The following is a 23,709-nucleotide window of genomic DNA, read 5'->3' on the forward strand; positions in this document are numbered from 1 at the left end:
ATTAAAGCAACACCTCCTCCTTCCTTTTTCCCAGGCACAACTTCACTCTTTCATTGCTGACTCCTCTACCTCCCCTACCCTAAGCAGTGGAGGGGAATGGGGAATGAGGATTGTGATCAGTCCATAACAGCTCCACTGTGGGTCCTTCCCATGGGCTGCAGTTGTTCAGGATAAACTTGCTCCAGCACGGGGTCTTCCACGGATTGCAATATGGATATCTGCTCCACTGTGCTGTCTCCTGAGACTGCAGAGAGAGACTCCAGTGCCTGGAGCACCTCTTCCCCTTCTGCCTTCTCTCTTCTTGGTGCTTATAGGGCTATTTTTCTGATGTTTTTCTTATTCCTCTTTCTCACAGTTTCTGTACAGCATTTTTTGCCCTTTCTGATATTCGCTTTCCCAGAGGTGCCACCACCTTGGCTGCAGGGCTCAGCTGTACCCTGCAGTAGATCCACTGGAGTCAACTGGAACTGGCTGTGTCTGGCACAGGGCAGCCCTGGCCTGTCCTCACAGAGGCCTCCCCTGTGGCTGCCCTCCTGCTGCGAACATCTTGACCTGTAAATCAAATACACTAGTTCAGACAGAAAGGAGAGAAAAACTAGATTCAAATTCAGGTTACTCTTGCAGATGATAATTTTACTGCTGCATGTGCAGGGAAGTGTATGCACACTTCTTCAGAATCTGATTTTTTCAATGAACTTAAGATATTCAAAAGGTCTATTGAATTTTAGTTTATGCTGGATTATGCAGAAGGTGGAGTGGTTTGTTGGATTATGTCTTCATACCAATTTCTATGAAGTGTGAGACTATTGTGAGATATATCATTGATGGAGTAGTAGTGAATGAGCAAAGGAGCAGGAGGGAAGGAGAGCAAGCAAACTGAGAAATTATTAACATACTGCCGTAAAATGGGCACAAAGACAGCTGTTTTTTTCTATATAGAGAGGGAAGAAGCATTTTTGTACTGTTTATCTTTTTTCCATCTCTTTAATCTTTTTTATATTCTATGTAGGTGTTCATTAATTTCCTGCTCATTTTACAATAATTTATAAATTTACCTTACATTTGATGACTCCTCAGAGAAAGTACGAAGTTATAGATGGAAAATTCAGATTTAATTTTAGGAAATGGCAATGTGTTTTAGGGTGGTAAAAAAAATAAAATTTCTTGTCTGACATTTTACTTTTAAATTGGCAAATTTTTCGTCAATGAGCATTCTGATTGTATAGAGAAAGTACATAAATATTACTCATTTAAGTTGGCATTCCTCATGTTATCTTGATTTACTAACACCACTTAATCTTTTGCTTGCCTTTCTAGATCGATTTGCAGTATTAGCAAACAATAACCTCCAAATTCTTAACATCAATAAAAGTGATGAAGGAGTATACAGATGTGAAGGAAGAGTGGAAGCCAGAGGAGAAATTGACTTTCGGGACATAGTTGTTATTGTGAATGGTAAGGACTAAAGGTTTTTGAATTGACTTCTTGTTTTACATGATTATCATAGCCTATTTTAAAATATATCTGTGTCTTAAAAATCCTGATTAAACTTGTTAATATAGTTGTCATGTCTGATTAGTATTGTTTTTCTATAAATGTAATTGATTAATACTTAAAAAAACTCCTATACTTTGTAAATAGAATTCATTGCATTTGATAATATCAGTGTATAAAAATATGTAAAGGCTGGATTATTAGTTTTAACAATTTATGGAACGCTGACAATCACTGCAAGATGAATTTGAGATTATAATTTATAGTAATTCAGTTCACCCAGTATTTTTCAGTATTTTGTCATTTACTGTAAAAAACACACTTGATTTTTCAGTTATTCACCTTCACTCCATTGAATGTATTTAATTAACTGTCTCAAAAGTCACAGACACATTTTATTAAGTTTAACAGTATTACTTAGAGATTTTTAACATTTTATTTTTATGATGAGTAAAATATATAACGAGTGTCCTGGTTTCAGCTGGAATTGAGATAATTTTTTTTCCCAGTAGCTGCTGTGTTTTGGATTTAGTATGGGATTTGGTGTGTGAAGAATGGTGATAATACACTGATGTTATTAGTTGTTGCTAAAGAGACCAAGGACTTTTCTCAGCTTCCTAGGTTTCACTGATGTGCAGATGCAAGAAGCTGGGAGAGGTATAACCCAGTTGACCCAAACTGGCCAAAGAAAGTATTCCATGCTATAAATGTCATACTCAGTGTATAATTGGGATATGGCCAGCGAGCTGGCTTGCTTTTTCTCTTGCTGTTTGGAATCATTCCAGGATCATTTTCAGTTTTTTTTTTTGTTCTGTGATCGCTGCTTGGAACAGGCTGTATTGGCCATTGGGTTGTCAGGTGGTGAGAAGTTGTGCATCATTCATTTTGTATATTTCATTATTGTTATTATTATTATAATTATTTATATATAAATAATTATATCTTCCTTTACTATCCTAGTAAACTGTCTTTATCTTAACCCACGAGTTCTCTTCCCAATTCTCTCCCCTGTTCCCTGAGGAAGGGGGAGGATGAGCGAGTTGCTGCGTGGTACTAGATTGCTGACTGGGGCTAAACCATGATGAGTTATCTGAAAAGGGACATTACACATTTTATCAGTTTATAATAAACCTCTAAGAAGGAATATGAACAGATTAAGACAAGATGGAGCATTTTTCTCAACCTCTCTCTTAAATTCAGAGTTGACCTGTTGAAAAATAAATATCTCTTCATATATTGTCTGGAAAGGACACGGTTCCTAAAGGGCATTTTTTATCTATGCATTCTGTTTAATGTCAGCTTTTCAATGAAACTACTTCTATCGTGTCTGTTAGCTTCTGAGTTTTAAATATTTTGTCCTTGACTGGTCCTTCTCGGCAAACCACAGTTTACAGAAGGTGTTTTGCAAGTTGAATTCTGAGTGAATTTCAGAAGAAAGAACAGCTTCTAGCACAGGTATTATTTAATGCATATAGTCAAGCAGCAATCTTTGAAGCAGAATTCTTTACATAGTTGTAGTTGGTATACAGTCAGTGGCAAGCAAATGGGTGATTATCCTACATGTTGTATGTTGCTTTCTATATGTCTTCTTTATTACATAGCAAGAGTTGATATTGTTTCTAGTTCTACAGATATTTGATCCAATGCTTATACATACTTCACTCAAAAATGTAGGCTATGGTAGAACTGTGTGAAAACTCACATCACTATTTTGCAACAATAGTGATGAAGATTTAATTAAAAAAGATACTATTAGCTATCCTTTTACTCCTTACCTTTTAGTTAGAGCATTATCCGTGGTACAGGTGACCCATATATCATCTGATTCAAGGCAAAGATTTGAACTAAGATCGCCTCTTCTGTGAACAAGTTTTAGCACTGTTTCTCTTCCTCTCTGTCCAACTAAAAAGGGAGGACAGAGAGAGTGGAAAAATATTGTGAGAGGATGAGAGCAGCCAAGCCTTCAAGCTGATAAAGACCAGTCTCTCAGAGGTAGACCACAGGAGATCAAATCCCCTCCAGAAGAGGATAAAATTAAATGTAGGATGAAACCTAGGATTCTTATAAGAGGGAACTTATTTTGGCCAATTTGGCCATAACCAATTCATCTATGCCCATGTGGATGATACTTGCCTATAGAATTGTTTCTTGTGCTATGTGGAAGCAAGAAAAAATAATCACCACTAGAACTATTACTATAAAATGAAGGATTATACCTTGCAACCACCAAAATAAAGTGATGAAAAGTCGATCTCCAAATGATTTAAGAACATGTTGCAAAAATTCATTCTTGCTTTGCCTGAAATTGGTGGCTGTACCCGTATTTAGATATCTAAGTAGCAGATATTTTCCCAGTTGTTAAAGCAGTATGTGCAAGTGATGTTGACTAAGTGGAAGTGAATTGAACTTTTTGAGTTAGACACCTGGATGGGATGTTATTATTTTCCTTATGAACAATGACTTTCTATGAAACTAAAATCAGGTGACCTTCATAATTTTTTATTTTATTTTTATTTTATATTTTTAGTGGAGTGGTAAGAAGAATTAATTTCTTACAAATTCCTGACATTAAAAAGGAAATTTATTGTTTTGTAATCATTATATAAATGTAAAATAGTCTATTGTTGGGGTTAAATAGTGGGCACTTATAACTGCACATAATGAAAGTGTTGTAGAGATGTCTCTTGTTTTGAAGAGAAGGAATTAACAAAGAAGTGGGATGTATCTTGAAAATACTTCTTCCATTCTTCACTGCATCTGCATGCTAAGCTGATTGCCATAACATTGGCCAATTCACATCTGGGAGAGATGTAAATAACAGGCAAAAGAGATGAAATGGATAGCATTTTCATCAGACCATAGGAGAGTATGTTCTCTTCTATACTTCTGTATGTTCTCTTGGGTTCTATCACATTTCAGTTTTTGAAGCTGGTGATACTCCTGCCCAGAAAAAATGCAAGAGTTCAGTAAAAAGAATTAAATATGTGTAATCCAGACTACTACATACTGACACCTGGTTTAAAAGCACTATCTGACATCAATACATAGTTGTATGTCAGCTTTATAATTGAATGAATGATAAGAAGGACTGGAGATACATTTTCATTTGAGATAGTTAAATTGGTGCCAGTCATAACTCTGTTGTGTCTTATATATGCTAGGTATAACTTCACTTCAAAATATTAAGTAAGAAAATTGAAGAACTGCTGAAAAAGGCTTGAAAAAAATATTCTAGTGCAAAAAAAAAGTTATAAATGTCCTAATAATTTTTAAAATCTTGTGTTTAAGAAAAGTAAAGAAATACTAGTAACAGTTATTTAAATTGTAACTTGATCCCTAAGTGAAATAATAAATTCAAAAATTAGCAAAGAATCCTATTCTGTTCTTCAGATTTCTCTGGAAACATATACATATACATATACAATCATTTATTTTTCCAATAATATGACATTTTATTTTTCAGTTCCCTCTTCAATTACTCAGCTACAGAAATCCTTTAATGCAACTGCAGATCGAGGAGAGGCAATAACTTTGTTCTGCAGAGCCAGTGGATCACCTTCACCTGAAATCAGTTGGTATAGGTAAGTTAAGTTGAGGTCTCCATATCAGAGGACATTGTTTTAATGTGTCACAATTTTCTGTCACAGTTCATTAGTCTGTGCAGCCTTAATTTCGTTCCTGAATTTTAAGAGCATTTGCTGTCCATTTTTGTTCTAACTTCTATAGCTTGATTCAGCATTAATAAGGGAATAAACTCACACAAATTCAATTGCACTCAGGTTACCAGCAAGTGAGATAAATGTAAAAAGTAACTTAGATATCATGTTGACATAATTTCTTCATATTTGAGGGGAAACAAATAAAGCTGAAGCAATAAGTCTATATCTCACAAATAATACAAGCAAAAATATCACAACTTTTGCATGTGAATGCATCACATAAATACATATGCAGTTACTCAATGAATAAATATTCATTAGAGATTAGCAATACTTATAACAAAGATAACTTTTTACCCATCTGTAAAAAAATAGATTCTAACCCTAACTCTCCATTTCAGTGAGATTCAGAAGGAAGTATGTTTTTCAACACCCCTAGGAAAGATATGGGAATGTTTCATTGAACAAGTTTCAAGTGTATTTTATGTTATTTAAAAAATATTATATGTTTTGAAAATGAAACTGCTTTTAAAGTTCATGTGAGTTTTTTGATGGTATCAATGACAGGAACATAGCATAGCCAGTCATTTGGGAACACTTACTGTATAACATCTGTAAAACTTTACATATCTATGCACTGTATTTTTTTTTCTTTCAATTTTAACAAAGGCATGCATCAGTCCTGGGGTATAAAGTATTTCAGACTCCTCATACCAGTGCAGATTTCTATTTTAGACCTGAATAATTTGCATCTAGATATATAATTTCAGGCAAATGAAAAAGTTGCTGGATTTTCAAAATGGACATAGAAAGAATTTCCATCACTTCTTAATCTGCTTTGGAATATTTGACCAATGTTAGATTTGTTTCAAATGTTAGCTTCCTTTGACTGACACCTTTATCTTAACATGCCATAAGTCAGATGTGAATTTAAATTTTTCTCTTCTGCAATTTGAATCTCAGGAGATGAAAATAAATAGAATGCAAAGTTAATTCCGTAATGTGACTTAGAAGTTAAAATTGAGTAAAGAGGAGGAAAAAGTAAAACAAAATATGCAGACCCCAAATTAAAGAACTGATACTGAATTCAAACGAAGGTTGCATATTCTGATTATTTAATGTCTTTGAAGTATTTTTTTACAGTGTATATCTTATCTGGCCAAAATTATTTAGAGTTGTCTGAAATCTGGTATCCTAAATAGCCTTGTTTTAAGACAACCAGCATTAATGTTTTATATCGGTAAGAAAGAATGCCTAATTTCCAGTTTCTGGGCAATTCTCTTTACAGTTGTGCATTTTTTTCAGTATTTTATAAATGTTACAGTATGTACACAGGCTAAGTGTCTTGGAGAGATGCTTGTCTCTGTCTAATGATCAGAGCATACTGAAGGATTTTCCTTTGGTTTACCAGCTCCTGAGGCAACTGACTTTTTTAAACCATTCATTAAATATCTTTTTAAAGATTTTACAAAAGCTTCACAGGCTTGTGTACTGCATACTGGATCTTAAATGAGGAAGCTTCTATTCTGTTCCTATTTCAGGAAGTATCTCACAGTGAGGAATGTTGGGTTATGTACCTCCTTTCCCTTTTGTTTTTTTCTTTTCCTTTCATTGCCTTTTTGTTTTGTCTTATTAGGCTGTACATTCTTGACAGTAGAAAATATTCTTGCTTTTTATTTGCTGACAGTGAGAAGTTGTAAAGTGGCAAATGGAAAAGGCCCCTGATCTCTGTGACAAAATATTATCATTGGTATGCAAACAAGAAAAAAAAAGATGGGAGGAGTTAAATTATTTTTTCTGGAGGAAGCAAACTTGAATCTAAATGGTATTGCAGTACTAAATTTCTCCATTGGATTTCTGAAATATCTGTCCTGAACTGTTCAGGTCTTTTTTCACTTACATGTTGGTAGTCAGTTAAAAGGATTCAGAATCCACTGATATCTTCTCCTTGTCCTTGGACTTACCTCGTAGGTATGTCAAGATAAAGATCTTAGTTTTCTGGAATATTTCATATTATTTTCCTTTAAAAATTACACTAAGCATAGGAAAACTAGATCAACATAATCATTCTTGATTTTGAGAAAAATCTAAAAAGCATTGTCAGTGACAGGAAAGTCTATAAAAACTGATTTATCTGATATTAGTATACATGTCATCCACTGAAAACCTAATGGAGTCTGTTTATCAGAAGTAATGGCCAAGGTGTTATATTCCCAGTTTCGCCCTGTTTAGTGTATTTTTTTGATGTTGAATATAAGCTGGTATTGACCTCAGTTTTGTGTAAGTGTTTCTTTTTTAATAAACAAGTGGAATTACATTTTGAATTTGATAAAGTGTTAATGCTGATTTTGGAAGGATTATGACCTTTGGTTATAGCAAGTTATGGGAATTGTGTTCAGTTTTATTCCCAACTGTACAATTTATCTATGGGAGTTCAGTAATTTTATTTAATTTACCTCAGGTTATCGATTTTTAAAATGGACATATGTAATAAAGTGACTTAACTGAAGTCTATTTTATGAATACGTAACTATGCTAAGGAAGAAAGTCCAGAGAGATGCAAACTATTATAACCGAGTATAAGGTTTCCTTGTAAACATTCAAAAGTATGCTGAGTGTTATGGAGAGTTGAGCAGAGGAAAAGCACTGATAAAAAGAGCGGGAATGATTTCTACTCCATTCTGCTGAAGATTTTTGTTATATTGCACATCCATACCTGTTGAGATGGTTCATCAAGATTATGGACCTGTTCTATACACAGTTCAGTGTTCTTGTGTCTTTGTTGCCTTTTAAAATGTGCTCTGACACCAGTTATTCTCTCATTCGCTGTGTTGAAGTTTCTTTAGCAAGGCCTGCTTAACATGGATTTGTCATTGTGTAGTCTTACCTTCCTTACAATCCACTGATATTTTAGTCAATTAAACAAAGAAATTCTCTTGATTCTCTTTTCTCTTATTTCCTTTTCCATTTCCAGTGGACTGTTTTAACAGGTCAACTTCAGCTAAGGCATGAAAAAATGGCTTTAGTTTTAAGATCCAATCACAGTACTACTGAGGTGGATTATATATCCCTCTGTGTTAACTGTAAGCAAGATGCTCAATAAGACAGTAGTTTCAAACTTTAAATTCTTTAAGACAATATCTAATGTGGTAAAACTTTAATTATTTATGTCAACCCTTTTCATTTCCAGGTGCTAACAATGTTGAAGATTTTGTCAATTTAAAATGCAAACATCTGAACTAATGTGTCAGTCTTTCTCAGAAAGTGCTTTACTTCACTTACAAATTTATCACCTTGAAATACCTAGTCAAGAAGAAAGGTCAGCAAGGTTTAGTTGCTGCTCTATTTAATATGCATACTTTGTTGATATTTTGTGGACCGAGAGAATCAAATTATTTCACCACTTAACTGATACCACTATTGAATCTGATGTTAGATTAGTGTAAAGTATAACCTTCAGAGAAGCAATACACTAATAGAATTAAATTAACCAGGACTGAAAGATAAAGATCTAAATGAACAGGTCATGAACTGGAAATCTTTACTCATGTGAATAGTCCTACTAACAACACAATGATTGTTTACACGTAAGGAGATAATTTAGACTAGGAAAGTTTAGCTGGATCGATCCCCTTATCTTTACTTACAGGACTTAGAATTATCGAACAAAAGAAATAATCTGCTTTTAGTATGTTATGCATGTTTTCCTGTTTCTCCAATATCAGCATCAGTCTGCATCTCTCCTGTTCACTAACGGGTCCAGGGAAATGCTCATAATCTCATTTCTGCTTAGAAATTCTCATAGATACAGGTGATGTTTGTGATAACAGGCATTTGGAAACTACTTCTGACCTTGAACATGGGCTTTTGTCTCCTAACAGAAATCACTAGATTTTTTGGTGAAACCACCTGTGTGGAAAATTAGACCTTTTCTATTCTGCAAAACAATTTCTATTATTTACTTTGGAAAGGAGATAAATGAGCATCACAATAATGTCTTGAACTGGACAGCTGAGTGGACTAGAGTTATTTACAAAAATGTTATTAAAATGCAAGCTATATAGATGCCAGGGGAATCCTATTAAGGGATATTAATGTTTCTGAGAAAGAAGCAGTATTTAGGGAAAATATTATTTTAGAAGATATGAAATATATATATTTATCGGCATTATGTGAGCAGAAAGAAAGTGAAAATCATTGTTGCCCAAATCTTAAAATAAAACTAAATGGCCTAAACTAGAGCATATTTAATAGAACAGACTATTTCAGTTATGCATATTGGTTTAATTTTACAAATAGTTTATTTTCAAGAATTTAGCATTGTAAGCAGGATTACCAATGCTTACGAAAATCAGGCAATTTTTATGTAGGTGCTTATGAGAAGGAACTGTCCATGATTCAGTAGAAATAAGATCAAAAGAAGCCTTGCAAACAAGGCAGAATGAGAAGAATTTTTAAAAGTTAGAACTGTACTTTTGAAAAAAATAAGCTGGTTTGGTAACTGTGTGTATGCCAAGATGCTCAAATGGACTGATCAAGCCTCAATCAACCCTCAGAGTTTTTCACAGGTTTTATTATTTCTGTACCATCTGGTCAGAACTCATTCTAACATCTGGATATATACCTGCTTGCTAAGTTGTGGCTAGCCAACAATAACTGAGAGGAAATAGGTTGGAATGGTAATTATGTGCCAACAGGCTCTAAAGTAATTTAAAATATTTTTTTATAAGTTGGTGTTACTAATGTGAACTGCAACAGTTACACTTTGAAAATATGCTTTTAAATGTCTCTCACATGTAAGTATTTGTAGAACCAATTTCCTTCTATCCTTCCTTGAGTGTAACCTGTATATTAGAGGTCTATTCACAAGCATTTTTCTTATGTTCAGTTAATATTGAACATTTAAGAATAAAGATAGAATACTATTTTTAATACATATATTTTCTAGAACCTGACAAAGAAATTTTGAAGCTGGGGTCTTGAACATCAAAATGCAGTTCAGGATACTTTGCTTGTGTCTAGAATGTGCTCATTCTTACCAAAGACCACTCTGATCCTGCAAAGCAAGTTTAGTCATGCTAAAATCATCTCCTTTCTATACATACTGCTAATTTATGCTACATGACTTAATGCAATTTTGAGACTGGCATAATAGCAGTCTCTTCCCTCAAAGACAATTTGCAACGTATTGATGGTTCCATAGCACATTGTTTCAGACTTTGGAGCCTACTTGTTGATTTATACATAATTTTCTTTTTTTTTTTAGGAGTGGTAAACTTATTGAAGAAAATGAAAAATATATGCTGAGAGGAAGCAATACAGAACTAATAATAAGAGATATAAAAAATATTGATGCGGGTCCTTATATTTGTAATGCTAAAAACAAAGCAGGAAATGATAAAAAACAGACATTCCTTCAAGTTTTTGGTAAGTACTGCATAGTATGTTCCATCCTTCCTTTTTAAATGTAAACAGTAGGGAACTGAGGCTATCATTCACAATTTTCAGTGGAACAGTATTCCTGCAAAATGTCTACTGATGCAGCAGATCACCCTCTGTATAATTTTACAACTTTCTCCTCTCTGTTGACTACTTTAACCTTTGCACCTGACTTTAATTTTGAAAAGGCTACCTTCAGCGTTTGCCTTTCTACTATTCAGATACAGTACAACGGAGTGTTAAATTGTTAGTTCACTCTGGTTTTGCTTTAAAAGTGGGCTGCTTGGAAGAAAACCAAGAGAAGAAAAGGGGGAAAAATTCTGAAAGTGGAAAAAACAGGTTATTCGGACTTCTAAGCAGTGATTTTTTTTTTTTATAAGAAGGCACCATACAGAGGTGTTGCTGATTTTTTAATTTGTTTTTCTTTCTTAATTTTTAAGTACATGATTGCAGATGTAGTCAGAAAAATATTGTCTGATATGAGTTTCAAAGGATAAAAGTGATAACATGAAAACTTATTTATTTTTCTGTGCTGTACCACCAAATCTGTGTTCAATATTTTCTCCTTTACATAGAGCTGATGATTTCTTTGAAGTTTTGTATAGCTATAACCTAGTGATAGTAGGCATGTATGAGAATGTAGAAAACCTCCTTCAGAATCATTGTGCAGGATGTAGCTTACTTATGAAAAACCTACAAAAAAAAATGTGTTGGAGTTTTTTACATTAGCTGTAGCTTGTAGTAGAGAGAAAAAAAAAAAACACATTTATATTTGAACAGCTAAAGCACATTCTTAGGACTATGGGAAATTAATTTTTAAGTCCTGGTTAAAACTAATAGTAATTTACACAAAGTGAAACAATTCTAAGAGGAGAGGCTAGTCTGGTAATTTGCACTGGAAGAGATAAACTGTTGGGCTGGATAATGCTATCATTTGAGATCTGGGAGCCTGAGGCTGAAGGTGTGGTGTCAGGTGAACAGGTTAGCTGTGTCTGTGTGCCTTCCACTGTCTTTTCTATTTGGGAAACTCTTCTTAGCGGTCCATGCTGTGCTGTCTCCAATGCTCCATAGTCCAGATGTGTTTCTTAACCATTGGGCTACTTTGTTGTTCTGAGGTGCTTGAAAGTTATTCTCAATTACTTTTCAAAGGAAAGGAGATGAAATAAAATTTAAAATTTCATCCCAGCCTCAAGATGTAGAGCATCTTGAAGATTTTTCTGGAGAAACCAGAATATTTTATTCAATTGTGTTTCCAAAATGAAAAAAAAAAAAAAGTAGGAATAGAAAATACTTTCAGAATACTTTCAGTTTTGATATGAGTTTAGGGAAGTTTCAGACAAATAATTTTGTATGTAATTTGAGTAATTTTAATTATGGATGAAGTTTATGTAGTTTTTGCCTAAAGCAAGGTAACTTTTTAATTCAAGGACTAGGGAAAGGGAGACACTAGACTAAGAGTGAGTATTTCCTGTAAGCTTTCTTCCATCTTTTAACAACCACTATTCTGGGGACTCCTCAGAAAGCTAAATCCAAGTGATTTAATAGATACCTTGAGTTCATTTAATCCATTTTGAACTTACACAAGCTTTTTGTTTCCACAACATCCTAAAGTGCTGAATTCCTTAAATTATTTCTTTCTTGCACAAAAAAAAAAATATTTCTTATCTTTAGCTTTGGAGCCTATTCATTTCTTTGGCTAAAAATTCTCATTTTAAGATAAAAAATGAAGAATAATTCCGTATGTTCTTTACACCAAATGTAGTTTTCTGTCTCACTAGTTTGTATATTTTCTAAGCCATGAATTTCCAGTCTATTTAGTTTCTTCTAGTGTGGAAACAGTTATGAATCTCTGAACCAGGCATTCCTTTACTTTTTCTGGTTATAATCCCCTGTTTATGAAACGGCAAGACAAGAATGGCACGCAAGATTCGTGCCGTGAGGGGAAGCTGGCTGTTCAGCAGCACAGTGGTACTTCTGTTTTGATCTCAGTGCCTTCACTCAGATTCTGTTTGCCTCTCTGGGTCTCCCTAAGTACTGAACTGGTGTTTCCACAGGACTCTCTGTGGTCTCTGCCAGTTCTCTTTCCTGAGTGGCTATAGGTAATTTAAAGCACATCATTAAGTATGCTTATTTAGAGTTATTTTTCCAGTGTGCTTTACTATTGGATATATTTAAATTAGATTATAATAATCTGTGTACTGTGAGTTTGACCTTAGGGAACAGTATCATAAATTAAGCCTCTTACCTGAATCTCTGAAGCTACTGTGATTTTAGTCTAATATTGCCTGTATGAAGTTCATCTCTACTTTCGATCTGAAAATGTGGAGCAGAGTTGTATTTTCTCTTACAAAGGAGTTACTTTTTCTTGTGTCTCTTTCACACAGGTTAAATTCCCAGTAATATATGCAGCCAACAACTTACTATACTTCTCTTCCCCTTAAATGTATTCAAAAAACTGCATCTGAAATGGCAAGGCAGATGGCTGATTATTATAGTTAAATAGTACACAAACAGACAGTTTGTGTTAAAATGACCTATTAAATTACTTTATTCTTTCCCACTCCATTATCTTAATTGTCTCACCTACCTGCTATCTTTAATTTTAATTTAAAGTGGAAACTCCTTGGGGCAATAACTATTGTTTGTACTGCAACAGGGCTCTGACAGGGTTGAAACTTGTAATAACCATAATGTAACCATAATACAATAAAAATAACAGCAACATTATAGCATTCAGCATTTAAAATTTCTAGTACTCTGCACTTTTGAATGGATTTGCCCATCTTAGTGCCATCTAAAATCTGTATGTGTTTAGTTTCCATGCGTGACCTAGATTTTTTTGTTCAACTTTTTTTTTTGCTTCCAGTATGAGTGTTAACAAAGTTCTCTTGTTCTCATATCAAGTTCTTACTCTGATAATTTTTCTGGAACTCTAACAGATGTATAGAAACCTATAAGTACCTACTCTACTCTCCCCAATTCTTCATCTTTATTAGTGCTTTTTATCTGTTCTGCCGAATAAGACTTAGAAGAGTAAAGAAAGCCCTGTTGCCCTCGCAGGTTTTCTTATTGATTATGTTTTGGTAATCTCTGTCTGTCATCCTGTTGTCTGCTATAGTTCTGACTGTATCATTATCCATTGCTACCTAAAAGATTTCATCCATATTAATGCTTGGGACTTGTGCTAAGATTTTTGATACAAACTCATTTATTTTTAGTCCTTCTGAACAGCTGGAAACCACAGATGATTTTTCTTGTATTTTTAAAAAATATCTTCAGTGTTTGTCTTTGCTTGGTAGCTAACTTTTTGTATCTCTTTCACCCAAACTATTCAGTTTGATATGTGTGATTTCTTTTGTGATGTAATCAGCCATATATATATATGTGTGTGTGTTTAGATACATGTGAATAAGCATTTTGAATTATGAAATATCACATTTTTACAGCTATGGGCACCCCAACAAAAATTTCCAACATAATATAAAAATAAGCACTTAATTTAAAAGCAGTCAAGAAAATTAACTCCCTTAAAACCTTCCTACGTCTTCTCACTTTCTAAAACCTAAACATACATTTCTTCTTCATTACTTCACCAGAGTGATTGCAGTAGTCTTCTTTTACCTTATAATAAAAAATCTAATCAGGTTAAATGAAGCAAAATTAGCTTTAATTAAAGACATATTCATGCTTTATAAGAACAGTGCTTATATTCAAAGGACAGTTTTTATATCTTCATTTTGTTTGTTCTTTAGTTGCTCATTTCCATTTATTAATCACTCAAATGCTTGATTCTACCACTCCATGATGCATGAAAAAAAAAATGAGATTTTCAACAAGCTTTCTCTCTTCTGTACATATGCTATAGAAAGATACATTTCTACATCTAGAAATTTCTCATTCTAGAAAGAGAAAAATATTTTTTTCTTTAATCTGAATTGGTAAAAAACTGGGTAGAAGTTGCAGCATATGTTAATTTGAAGTTCTGTAGGGTACAGGTGTTTTACCTACATAATCAATGAGAGGGTAGTCTGAGCTTATAAAAAATATTTCATTAGCATTTCAGTAGTTTCTGAGAATTGATTTAATGAAATTCAAGTGAGGGAGAACTGCCTGAAGAAGCATTACAAAAGACCCTTTATAGTTATTGTATAGTTTAAGCACATATTATTTTTATTTTCTAGATATCTTTTTAAGTGTAATGTGAATCCTGTATAGCAGGGAGGTTTTTGCAGCTATTTTTGATGTAACTTTTATTGGTTATTGAGAAAAGTGTATGCTATTATTCATTTTGTATCTATTATCAGGCAGATGAGAGGAAATGTAATGGAGCTCTCCTGTCTTATCCCGCTTATATGTGTTACAAATGTAAAAATTCAAAACATGTAGGTTAATCTATGCCCTTAAAAGCCATACATCTTGGAACAAAAGAGGCTGCAGTGAGCCTATAATGAGATTGAGGTGAGAGGTTGGTTAAATTTTTTCCATTATTTTCATACTTAATGACTGCATTCCTTTTATATTTATAGTGCCTGAAGTACACATAGTTAATTTTCCTTTGAGCTTAATAAGTACATTAATATGTGTTTAGGTATTTTTCTTTCTTTTTTTTTTTTTTTTCCTAAGATACTATTCAATATGTATATGAAAGCTCTTTATTCAAATTCACATATATATCTAGAAAGGCAATCCCATGAATTTGTGTACGGAACTATCTGTGCCTGCTCATCCCAGGTGTTATGAAGTATACCAACTGCACCTTCACAAGTACAATTTGTCAATTAAAGATGTAGTGTCAAAAGTTCATACATTTTCTATATTCCTTCTTCCTCCTCTTACCTCCTTAACTGTTTGGAACACCTCTACTTTTTAAAATAAAAATGATACAATCTATAAAGGCAGTTATGACAGTTCTCTCAGAAGACAAGTCTTCAATCTCTTTCAGTGTGAAGTATAATACCATTTTAACATGTACAAAGATTCAAGTTTATCGTGCACTAGATCAAGTCAACACTTTATACTTGGGTGTGTGTGAATCCTTATTATGTCAGGAATCAAGTTTCAGGAGTCTGTTTCTGAGATATTTCCTTGTTGGACTCTAGCTTGTTTACTAAATTCAAATTGAAAGAGCAATTTCCAAGAGGATGCAGTTGCAGTTTTTTATACCTGATACAAGTGTGGCTGTCCAGGAAGATAACATGAGTATGATTCCTCATGTGTCATATTAATCAAGAGATCCTATCAGGCAGCGATACAGACATATACTAAGCCTCTCACCAATAAATCCCTGTTTGTATAATAACAAGCTGTTTAAAGCAGTTCTTTTCATGCGATATAATCAGGACTATCTCAGGCTTTATATATGTGCTGCTGCTTCCTAAGTCTGATGAACCTCTTTTGTTAAAGAGATGGGTAGAGCTCTGTGAATTCAATAAACTTGGTACCTTATTCTAGAAGTCAATTGTAAGCAACCAGTAACAAATCTAGAACCTCAGATTTCTGTCCATGTTCTTCTTAAACTTTTTGGGGAAGCTATCAGGTACACAGCATTGAGCTTAAACTTTCTGTTAAAAAGGTATTGTCCTTGTCTGAGACAAATCCAGAAGAGACTAAGGAAGGATTCTGAAAGAAGCTTGTTTATTAGAGGAAGCGTTAGATAACTAACACCAACCTTCTCTATTCAAAGAGCAAACTTTCCAAATAGTAAATGTTATTCCTTTGGCAGCATCATGGTTACTATTTTAAAAATGCATGTCTAGTAATGAGCAGTTCCTTTTCCTTCCAAATAAAAGAATTTTAATTAACCTTAAGCATAACTCCATTTTGTATACAAGCCTTCTTTCATTTCAATCAGGATATGATTTTTAAACCACATTATAATAGAAGTATTCCAATATTTTTGACTGAAGAAACCAGCAAAGATCTGGAGGCTTTGTGAATTGACATTCCAAGACCCTGTATTCTAATTTTTTTCATATTTGCTAGAGTACAGCAAGCAAATGCCAATTCAGTTTGAGAATAACATTGCCAATTTAGAAAGAACAGTTAAAGAATTGGGTGGAGGGGGGGAACAAAAATTGTTTCAGTATTTCTGGGAATACTAGTGTGGTGAGTTGACCTTGGCTGGCCACCAGGTGCCCATGAAGCTGCTCTATCATCGCCCTCTTCACCTGGACAAGGGAAAGAATATATAATGAAAATCTCATGTGTTGAGATAAGGACAGGGAAAGATCACTCACCGATTCCCGTCATGGGCAAAACAGACTCAACTTGGGGAAATTAATTTAATTTATTACCCATCAAATCAGAGTAGGCTAATGAGAAATAAAGCCAAATATTAAAACACCTTCCCCTCATCTCTCCCTTCTTCCTGGGCTCAGCTTCGCTCCTGATTTCTTTACCTGCTGTCCACCCCAAGCAGCGCAGGAGGATGGGGAATGGGAGTTCCAGTCAGTTGCAGACATGTTGTCTCTGCTGCTCCTTCCGCCCTACACTCTTACCCTGCTCTACAGTGGGGTCCCTTGCACAAGAGACAGACCTCCATGAACTTCTCCAATGTGAGTCCTTCCCACAGGCTGCAGTTCTTCACGAACAACTCCAGTGAGAGTCCCTTCCACAGGGTGCTGTCCCTCCAGAACAGGCTGCCCCAGCACAGGCCCTCCATGGGCCACAGCCTCCTTCAGGCATCCACTTGCTCCAGCATGGGGTCCTCCATGGGCTGCAGGTGGATCTCTGCAGGGGGGACAGCCTGCCTCACCATGGGCTGCACCCCAGGCTTCAGAGGAACCTCTGCTCTGGCAACTGGAGCACCTCCTCCCCCTCCTTCCTCACTGACTTTGGTGTCTGCAGAGTTATTTCTCTCACATATTCTCACTCCTTGCTTCAGCTGCAATTGCTGTGTGCACAGCAACTTTCCCCACCTTCTTAAATACATTATCACAGAGGTGCTACCACCGTTGCTGAGGGGCTCAACCTTGACCAGCAGTGGGTCCATCTCGGAGACAGCTGGCACTGGCTCTGTTGGACATGGGGGAAGCTTCTAGCAACTTCTCACAGAAACCACCCCTGTAGCGCCCCAGCTACCAAAACCTTGCCATGCAAACCCCATACAACTTGTCTTGGCATTCTCAAATAAATATTGTTATTTACATATAGACAAAAATATTTTAATATTTTCCAATGTCAAAAATGTCATTAAAAAGTAGTCAAACAGTATGAAAACTTCTAGTCAATAGCAAGTTATGACTTGTGACAGATGAAAATTAAGCAATTAAATAATATCCCCCATTTGAGCTCTCTTCTTCTTCTTAGTAATACCTGTCAGCTAGATATATTTGATTACTAATCAGTACTTATTCCTTTAAATGTCAGCTGGTTATGTTTAAAATGTCAAGCTAAAACCTTTTGTCTTGTGATCTATTTGAAGAAGGCCTTGAAAAAAATTAGAATATAAGTCTAAGATTAAAGAGCATTAGTTATATGTCTTACAATATGCATAATATTGAGAAGATCATATTGCTTGTCATGTCCAGATGGGGAAATCCTCTTGTTCTGATGGAGATAATGTAATTCCAAATTTTGTAAATTTCTGACTTAAAATAGTATGTACGATGCTTTTTTTTTTTTCAATGAACGATATGTCTGCCATGGCTCACTCTTTGTTTCCAGGGGTGATACTACATCAAAGGAAAGAAAGGAAAGAACAGATTATATTGTAGCCAGGAGACATGGCTATAGAAATAGAATATCTGAATTACACAAGGTAGAATATTTCATAGGAATTTGTATGATCCCAAAAGTGAGAGTAATAACTGAAGTTATTTTGAAGTTTAACATAGTTATCTTTTATCTCAAATTCTTTTTTTTTTTAGTTCTTTCAAATGACATCCCTTGTTATACGGTTGAGGAGAGTTTCAATTGATGTCCTGCTGTAATGCTTTTCTTACTGTCTTCTACTGCATCCAATAAAGCTGGATCCAGTTTCCCTTTCAAGAGTCCCCAATCACTCAGGGTATTTTCTTTCTTCACACAATGTCACTCACTGTAGATTATATCTTAATGAAGCAGGGTATTAGTGCAGTGCTTTGTTAGGTAAAATATTAGCTGTTTTTCATCTCTATGCAGTAAACACACAATAGATCATTTGTGTATCAATAGTCAAGGGTGAACAGACAGTAGACAAGTAACAGAATGAGTATGGAGATAAGGAATGAGAAATAAGACCAAGAATGGTGTGGTGGAAATGGATAAAAGAGAGGTAGGTGTTGTGTCTGGATATAGCAAGTTTAAACCTGGTTTTATTATTTTTCTTGATACTCCTGAATGCAGCATCTGTGAGGCCATGGTCATAAATGAAATAGTGGTCATAAAATGAAAAAGGAAACTGTACACAAGGAAAACATTCTTCACTATGAAGTAGTCAGGCACTACAACAGGCTAGTGTGAAAGGCCGTGCAGTCTCTGTTCTTGGCATTTTTAAAGACAGTGTTCAACAAATCTCCGAGCCATCTAGTCTGAACCAGCTCTGTTAACCCTGTGTTGATGAGAAGGTTGGTCAAGATGACATCTTGGAGTCCCTTCCAACCTAAATTATTCTCTTTCCCCTTTTGATCCACTAACATAAGACAATATTACTTTTCTGTGTAGCATATACTTTTGTAATCCCATTAGAAAATAGGTTACTCCTCTGTTTATTTTCTTCTTCATAGAATATACTGTAGTAATGCTTCCTCAAAAGCAAAACTCAGGAAAACCACATAGAAAATATATTATTTTCAACAAATGCCCTTAATGTTTACAAAGTCAATGTTAAGAGCTGCCAAAAATCAATTTATTCATGGAAACTTAATTCACTGGTTTTGAATCATATTCTTATTACATGATTGCATGCTAGGTTTTCCAGTGGGATGAGTGTCTTACTCAACGTGTAAAGTGGCTGGGTTCAGAGAAACTTATTATTTGGCCCTATACACTAGGGCCAAAACATTTTCTATGAAGATACCTGAATGCCATGGAAGAGAACAACATTCTGTACATAGTTCTACAACTAAGTTCTTGTATGATATTGTACAGATAATTCCTCTAAATACAAATATTCATATTTAACCAGAAATTGTATTGCATATATAAATAACCTGACAGGGACAGTATAGACTGAAAGCTGTAGTTGATGTGTACTTGTGGCTATAAAGTGGAATGATCTGAAGAATGCAAACATGCCTGGAATTTTTAAATTGTATTTTACCACCTGTTTACATAGTAAATAAGGATGAATAGCTTTATATCAGAGGACTTTTCAAATCTAAATAGCATTACTACTAGTACAATATGTTTGTTACCAGCAGATTTTGTTAAAGTCAGTAATTTTTGTAAGGCAGATATTTCTAAAGATCAAAGTCCAAGAATATTAATAATTCTGTAATTTTTCCAAATAGTTTGGATTTTAAGACAAAGACAGATTATCATAGACTCAAAGAATGCCCGAGGCAGGAAGGCATCTCTGAAGACCATCTAGACCAACCCCCTGCTCAGAGCAGGTGTCTCAGGACCATGTCTAGTCAGGTTTTGCATATGTTCAAGGGTGGATAGTCCACGGTCTCCTAAGCAGCTTGTTCTGGTGTTCAGTCACCCTCATAGTAAAAAAAAAAAAAAAAGGTTTTTCTTCTTCTTAAATGCAATTTCCTGTGTTTCAATTTGTGCCCATTGCTTCTTGTCCTGTTACCGGGCACCACTGAGAAGACTCCAGCTCCGTTTGTACTCAGCTCTATCAGGTATTTATACACATGTCGAAGCTCCCTTGGAGCCTTCTCTACTGAAGAGCACATTGCTGGCTCATGGTCAACTTCTTGTTCACCAGGACCCCCTGAGTTTTCTCTGCAGAGCTGATTTTGAGCCAGTTAGCCCCCAACCTGACAGGTGCTTGGAATTATTCCAGCCCAGGTGGAGAATCATCATGGAAACCTTGAATCTCTGGTTCATTCCTGAAGTGCCAGAGGGCACCTGTGCAAGGCTGCCTGGTCCCTAAGGGACAACGAGCCAGCATCAAAGCACGTGAACACAGCCACCAGGTCAGGGGTCTTGTCAGCCAGGACTCATCCTACACTATCCCAGCGAGAGAGCAGACAGCCCTGAGATGTCAGCCATGCCGAGCCAGGAGTCTAGGTCATCAGATACACAGAAATGGTTTCTGTGCAACTTGAAATCAGAGAAGTTGATTGATTTTATAGATGGTAATGTTAAACATTTAGTTAATCTTAAGAAAACAAACATGAATGTGCTTTTTTTTTTTAAAAAAAAAAGTGGTTTTAAAAGACAGATTTTGACATGACATTTTTTGTGCAGGATGAGTAATGTAATTTTTATTTTTAACAGTACAGCCTCAAATAATACAACTTAAAAATGAAACCACGTTTGAGAATGGGAAAGCTATCCTCATCTGTGAAGCAGAAGGAGAACCTATCCCAGAGATTACTTGGAAAAGGGCCATTGATGGAGTAACTTTCTCTGAAGGTGCCAAGGTAAATCAGTCTTTAATGTATAAAATATCTAAATATGTATTGTCTAGTTAGTCTTCTTTTCATAAGCAGAAAATTAAGTTAGAGATAGATCAATTCTAGATTCCTCTGGATTTGCAAGAAATTTCTGTTTTCCAAGGTAAAAAGAGAGATGTGGAGATTATAAATTTTATATTCAAAGAAAAAAAAAAAAAACCAAAGAAAAAAACAATTGAAGTGCTGAAAGGCGATTCAACTCATCAGGCCTAAATTTTTGTACGTAATCCCTACTAAGTGTTTAAATTTCCTCTTAATCTTATTGGCTACTCATAGCCCTTCTTGACTATATTTGGCCTCTGTCTAGTATTTCTCAGTACTTTGGAGTACTGATGCGTTTTTTTCTTATTTTTCTCTTTTCTTATATTTTTCCTCACACAAGCAAGTAGTCTATAACTACAAATTGACCCCATTTTCCCATTTTGTTTTCCCATTTTCATGTTTTATTACAAAAGTAAGTTGAGTAGAGAAAGATTACAGTACAACAAAGAAGAAAGTCAGTTACTGTGGGAACAACAGCTGCAATTAGATGGAATGGTGAAAGCAAAAGGGTACAATGTAGTATTATCCCTAACCATGCAGATAACAAGCTATTTCTATAAAACTCTTTCTTTAAAAAAAATAATAATTTTCTTATAGTATTTGAACAAGTATTTTCTTCTTAATTTCGTTTTATAAATTATAGAATTTCTCTGCAGTAGTTAAAGTGTGAGATACCATCTTTCTGGCTGGCTAGCTCAGAATTTTTACTGTAGGTAATCAAGTAGCAAAATAGACAATCTTCTTGCAGATGTTTGTATATTCATAGCTCTTGCTTAAAAATAATTTACACACCTATACAGCAATCATATCAATGAGGGAATTAGATACACAGTAAGTTAATCGGTTTATAAGGAATTGCTATATAAGGAAATATTTACTTCCATTACATGTGTTCTGAAAGAAAATGTCTGGTCTGGTGTAGTGTCTGACTTGAACCTTCCTAGAACTGAGGAAATTCATGTGAGGCTTTGTCTACCATTTTCCTGCTCTGTGATTTCCATTTTGGAGCAACATAACAGTATTTATATCATATATTTTTTTTTAATAGTTTTACTTTAAAAGAAAACAGTTTGTCTCCTCCTTAAATATTTCAAGTCAGAGGTCATTCTTCTGACCCACAAAGAGTACACTTGGTTCAAAGGTTATACATGTAGCCTTTCACTTATGTTTGAATGTTCCTAAAATAACTGTGTTATATCAGAAATTGAAAATGAAAGCAAATTGCAGAAACAAGCTGAAAAATGTTGGTGCAGTTGAAACCTGAAATTTATCCAGTGCTTTATAGGAAAATATTGCATTCTTAATTCAAACTGCAGATGATTAAACTATCTAGACATGTTACTGGAGCATTTTTTGAACTGTAGTTCAATTGAATAATACTGACAACCAAATTAAAACCTATATGCAGTTTCTACTAGTGCGCTGACATACTGTATGTGGAAGATAAGAAGAGTAAGAATAAATTCAGTTATATTTTGTTCTTGCCAGTGAAAGAACTCTATGTGTATTGCTCATGGGAGAGTTTTTGCTGAATGTTGAATAAATGTTCTGCAATGCTGTATGTTCTTGAGCTATAAAATATGCTGGTGTGTTTACCCTGTTGTCCTCTAGCTCAAGGGTACCAAAGCCTTTGGTTGTGCTTTCCTACCAAATTAGGTGCATAGGGAACAAAACTAGCAGTGATTAAATTATTGAATGATTGTTGAATAATACAGCAATTGTTGAATAATTCAAAAAATGTTGAACGTTTTGCACACAGAAAAAGAAAAGCTGAATTGAAGAAAATGAAGGGGAGGTTGTAACATAGTCTTGAATTGAAATTATTACTTACATGTGATAACTTTTGAAGTAATGTGCAATCAGCAGACATACTTGCATAAATATAAAAATTAACATCTACCTTCAGATAATTCATCTTTTGAATTTTTTATGAGTTTTAAAACTCTTTTTTTTTTAGTAAACTGCACTTTATCCAATGTTTTGGTAAATTAAGAATATCTTTAGGGGATGATTTTTTTTCTGTAGAAGATGGAAGAACTACTTTTACTATAACAGTAACATGGTGATGATTAAAAAACACAGAAAGTGTTGTTCTTATTTTTTTATTATGTTTTTATTACTTTTAGTATGCAACTCCTCAATCATGCTATTCTTGTTTTGCTAAAATGGAAGTATATCTTGTATGAACAAGGAAGAACGCTGAATGTGAGATCATTCTTAGCCTGCGTGTATTCAAAGTATTGTATTTCAAATGATAGATAGATAGATCAATCGATTGATCAATTGTTTAACCAGGATGTAGATTTTTCTGAGTTTTGAAATGATTGTGTTGAAAAGAATGGAAAATATGCACCAAACTCATAGATCAAAGAAATAACTCTATGAGGCTTAAGGAGGGTAATGTTAATACGTATGAAGTCTATAATTACCTCTTAGGGAAATATAACTTTGGTAAAGGATTTTCAGTACATCAAAAGTGTGTGTTTGAGAGTTGAACACAAGTGAGTTCAAACCAGAAGCAAAGAAGC

At 34.5% G+C, this 23,709-nt stretch overlaps 1 protein-coding gene across 1 annotated transcript in view; it reads left to right on the top strand.

Moving 5' to 3' along the window:
• The window catches only part of NCAM2 (neural cell adhesion molecule 2), a 297,815-nt gene that overhangs the window by 165,739 nt on the left and 108,367 nt on the right, over positions 1-23,709 (top strand). Inside the window, exons 5-8 of the mRNA XM_086764093.1 lie at positions 1,318-1,455; positions 4,958-5,075; positions 10,420-10,580; positions 20,961-21,106. Coding sequence (XP_086620219.1) covers positions 1,318-1,455; positions 4,958-5,075; positions 10,420-10,580; positions 20,961-21,106 — 563 coding nt within the window. The remainder of the gene's footprint in view (positions 1-1,317; positions 1,456-4,957; positions 5,076-10,419; positions 10,581-20,960; positions 21,107-23,709) is intronic.

This window comes from Chlamydotis macqueenii, chromosome 1 (genome assembly GCF_036417535.1).
Source record: "Chlamydotis macqueenii isolate bChlMac1 chromosome 1, bChlMac1.mat, whole genome shotgun sequence".
Taxonomy (NCBI): domain Eukaryota; kingdom Metazoa; phylum Chordata; class Aves; order Otidiformes; family Otididae; genus Chlamydotis; species Chlamydotis macqueenii.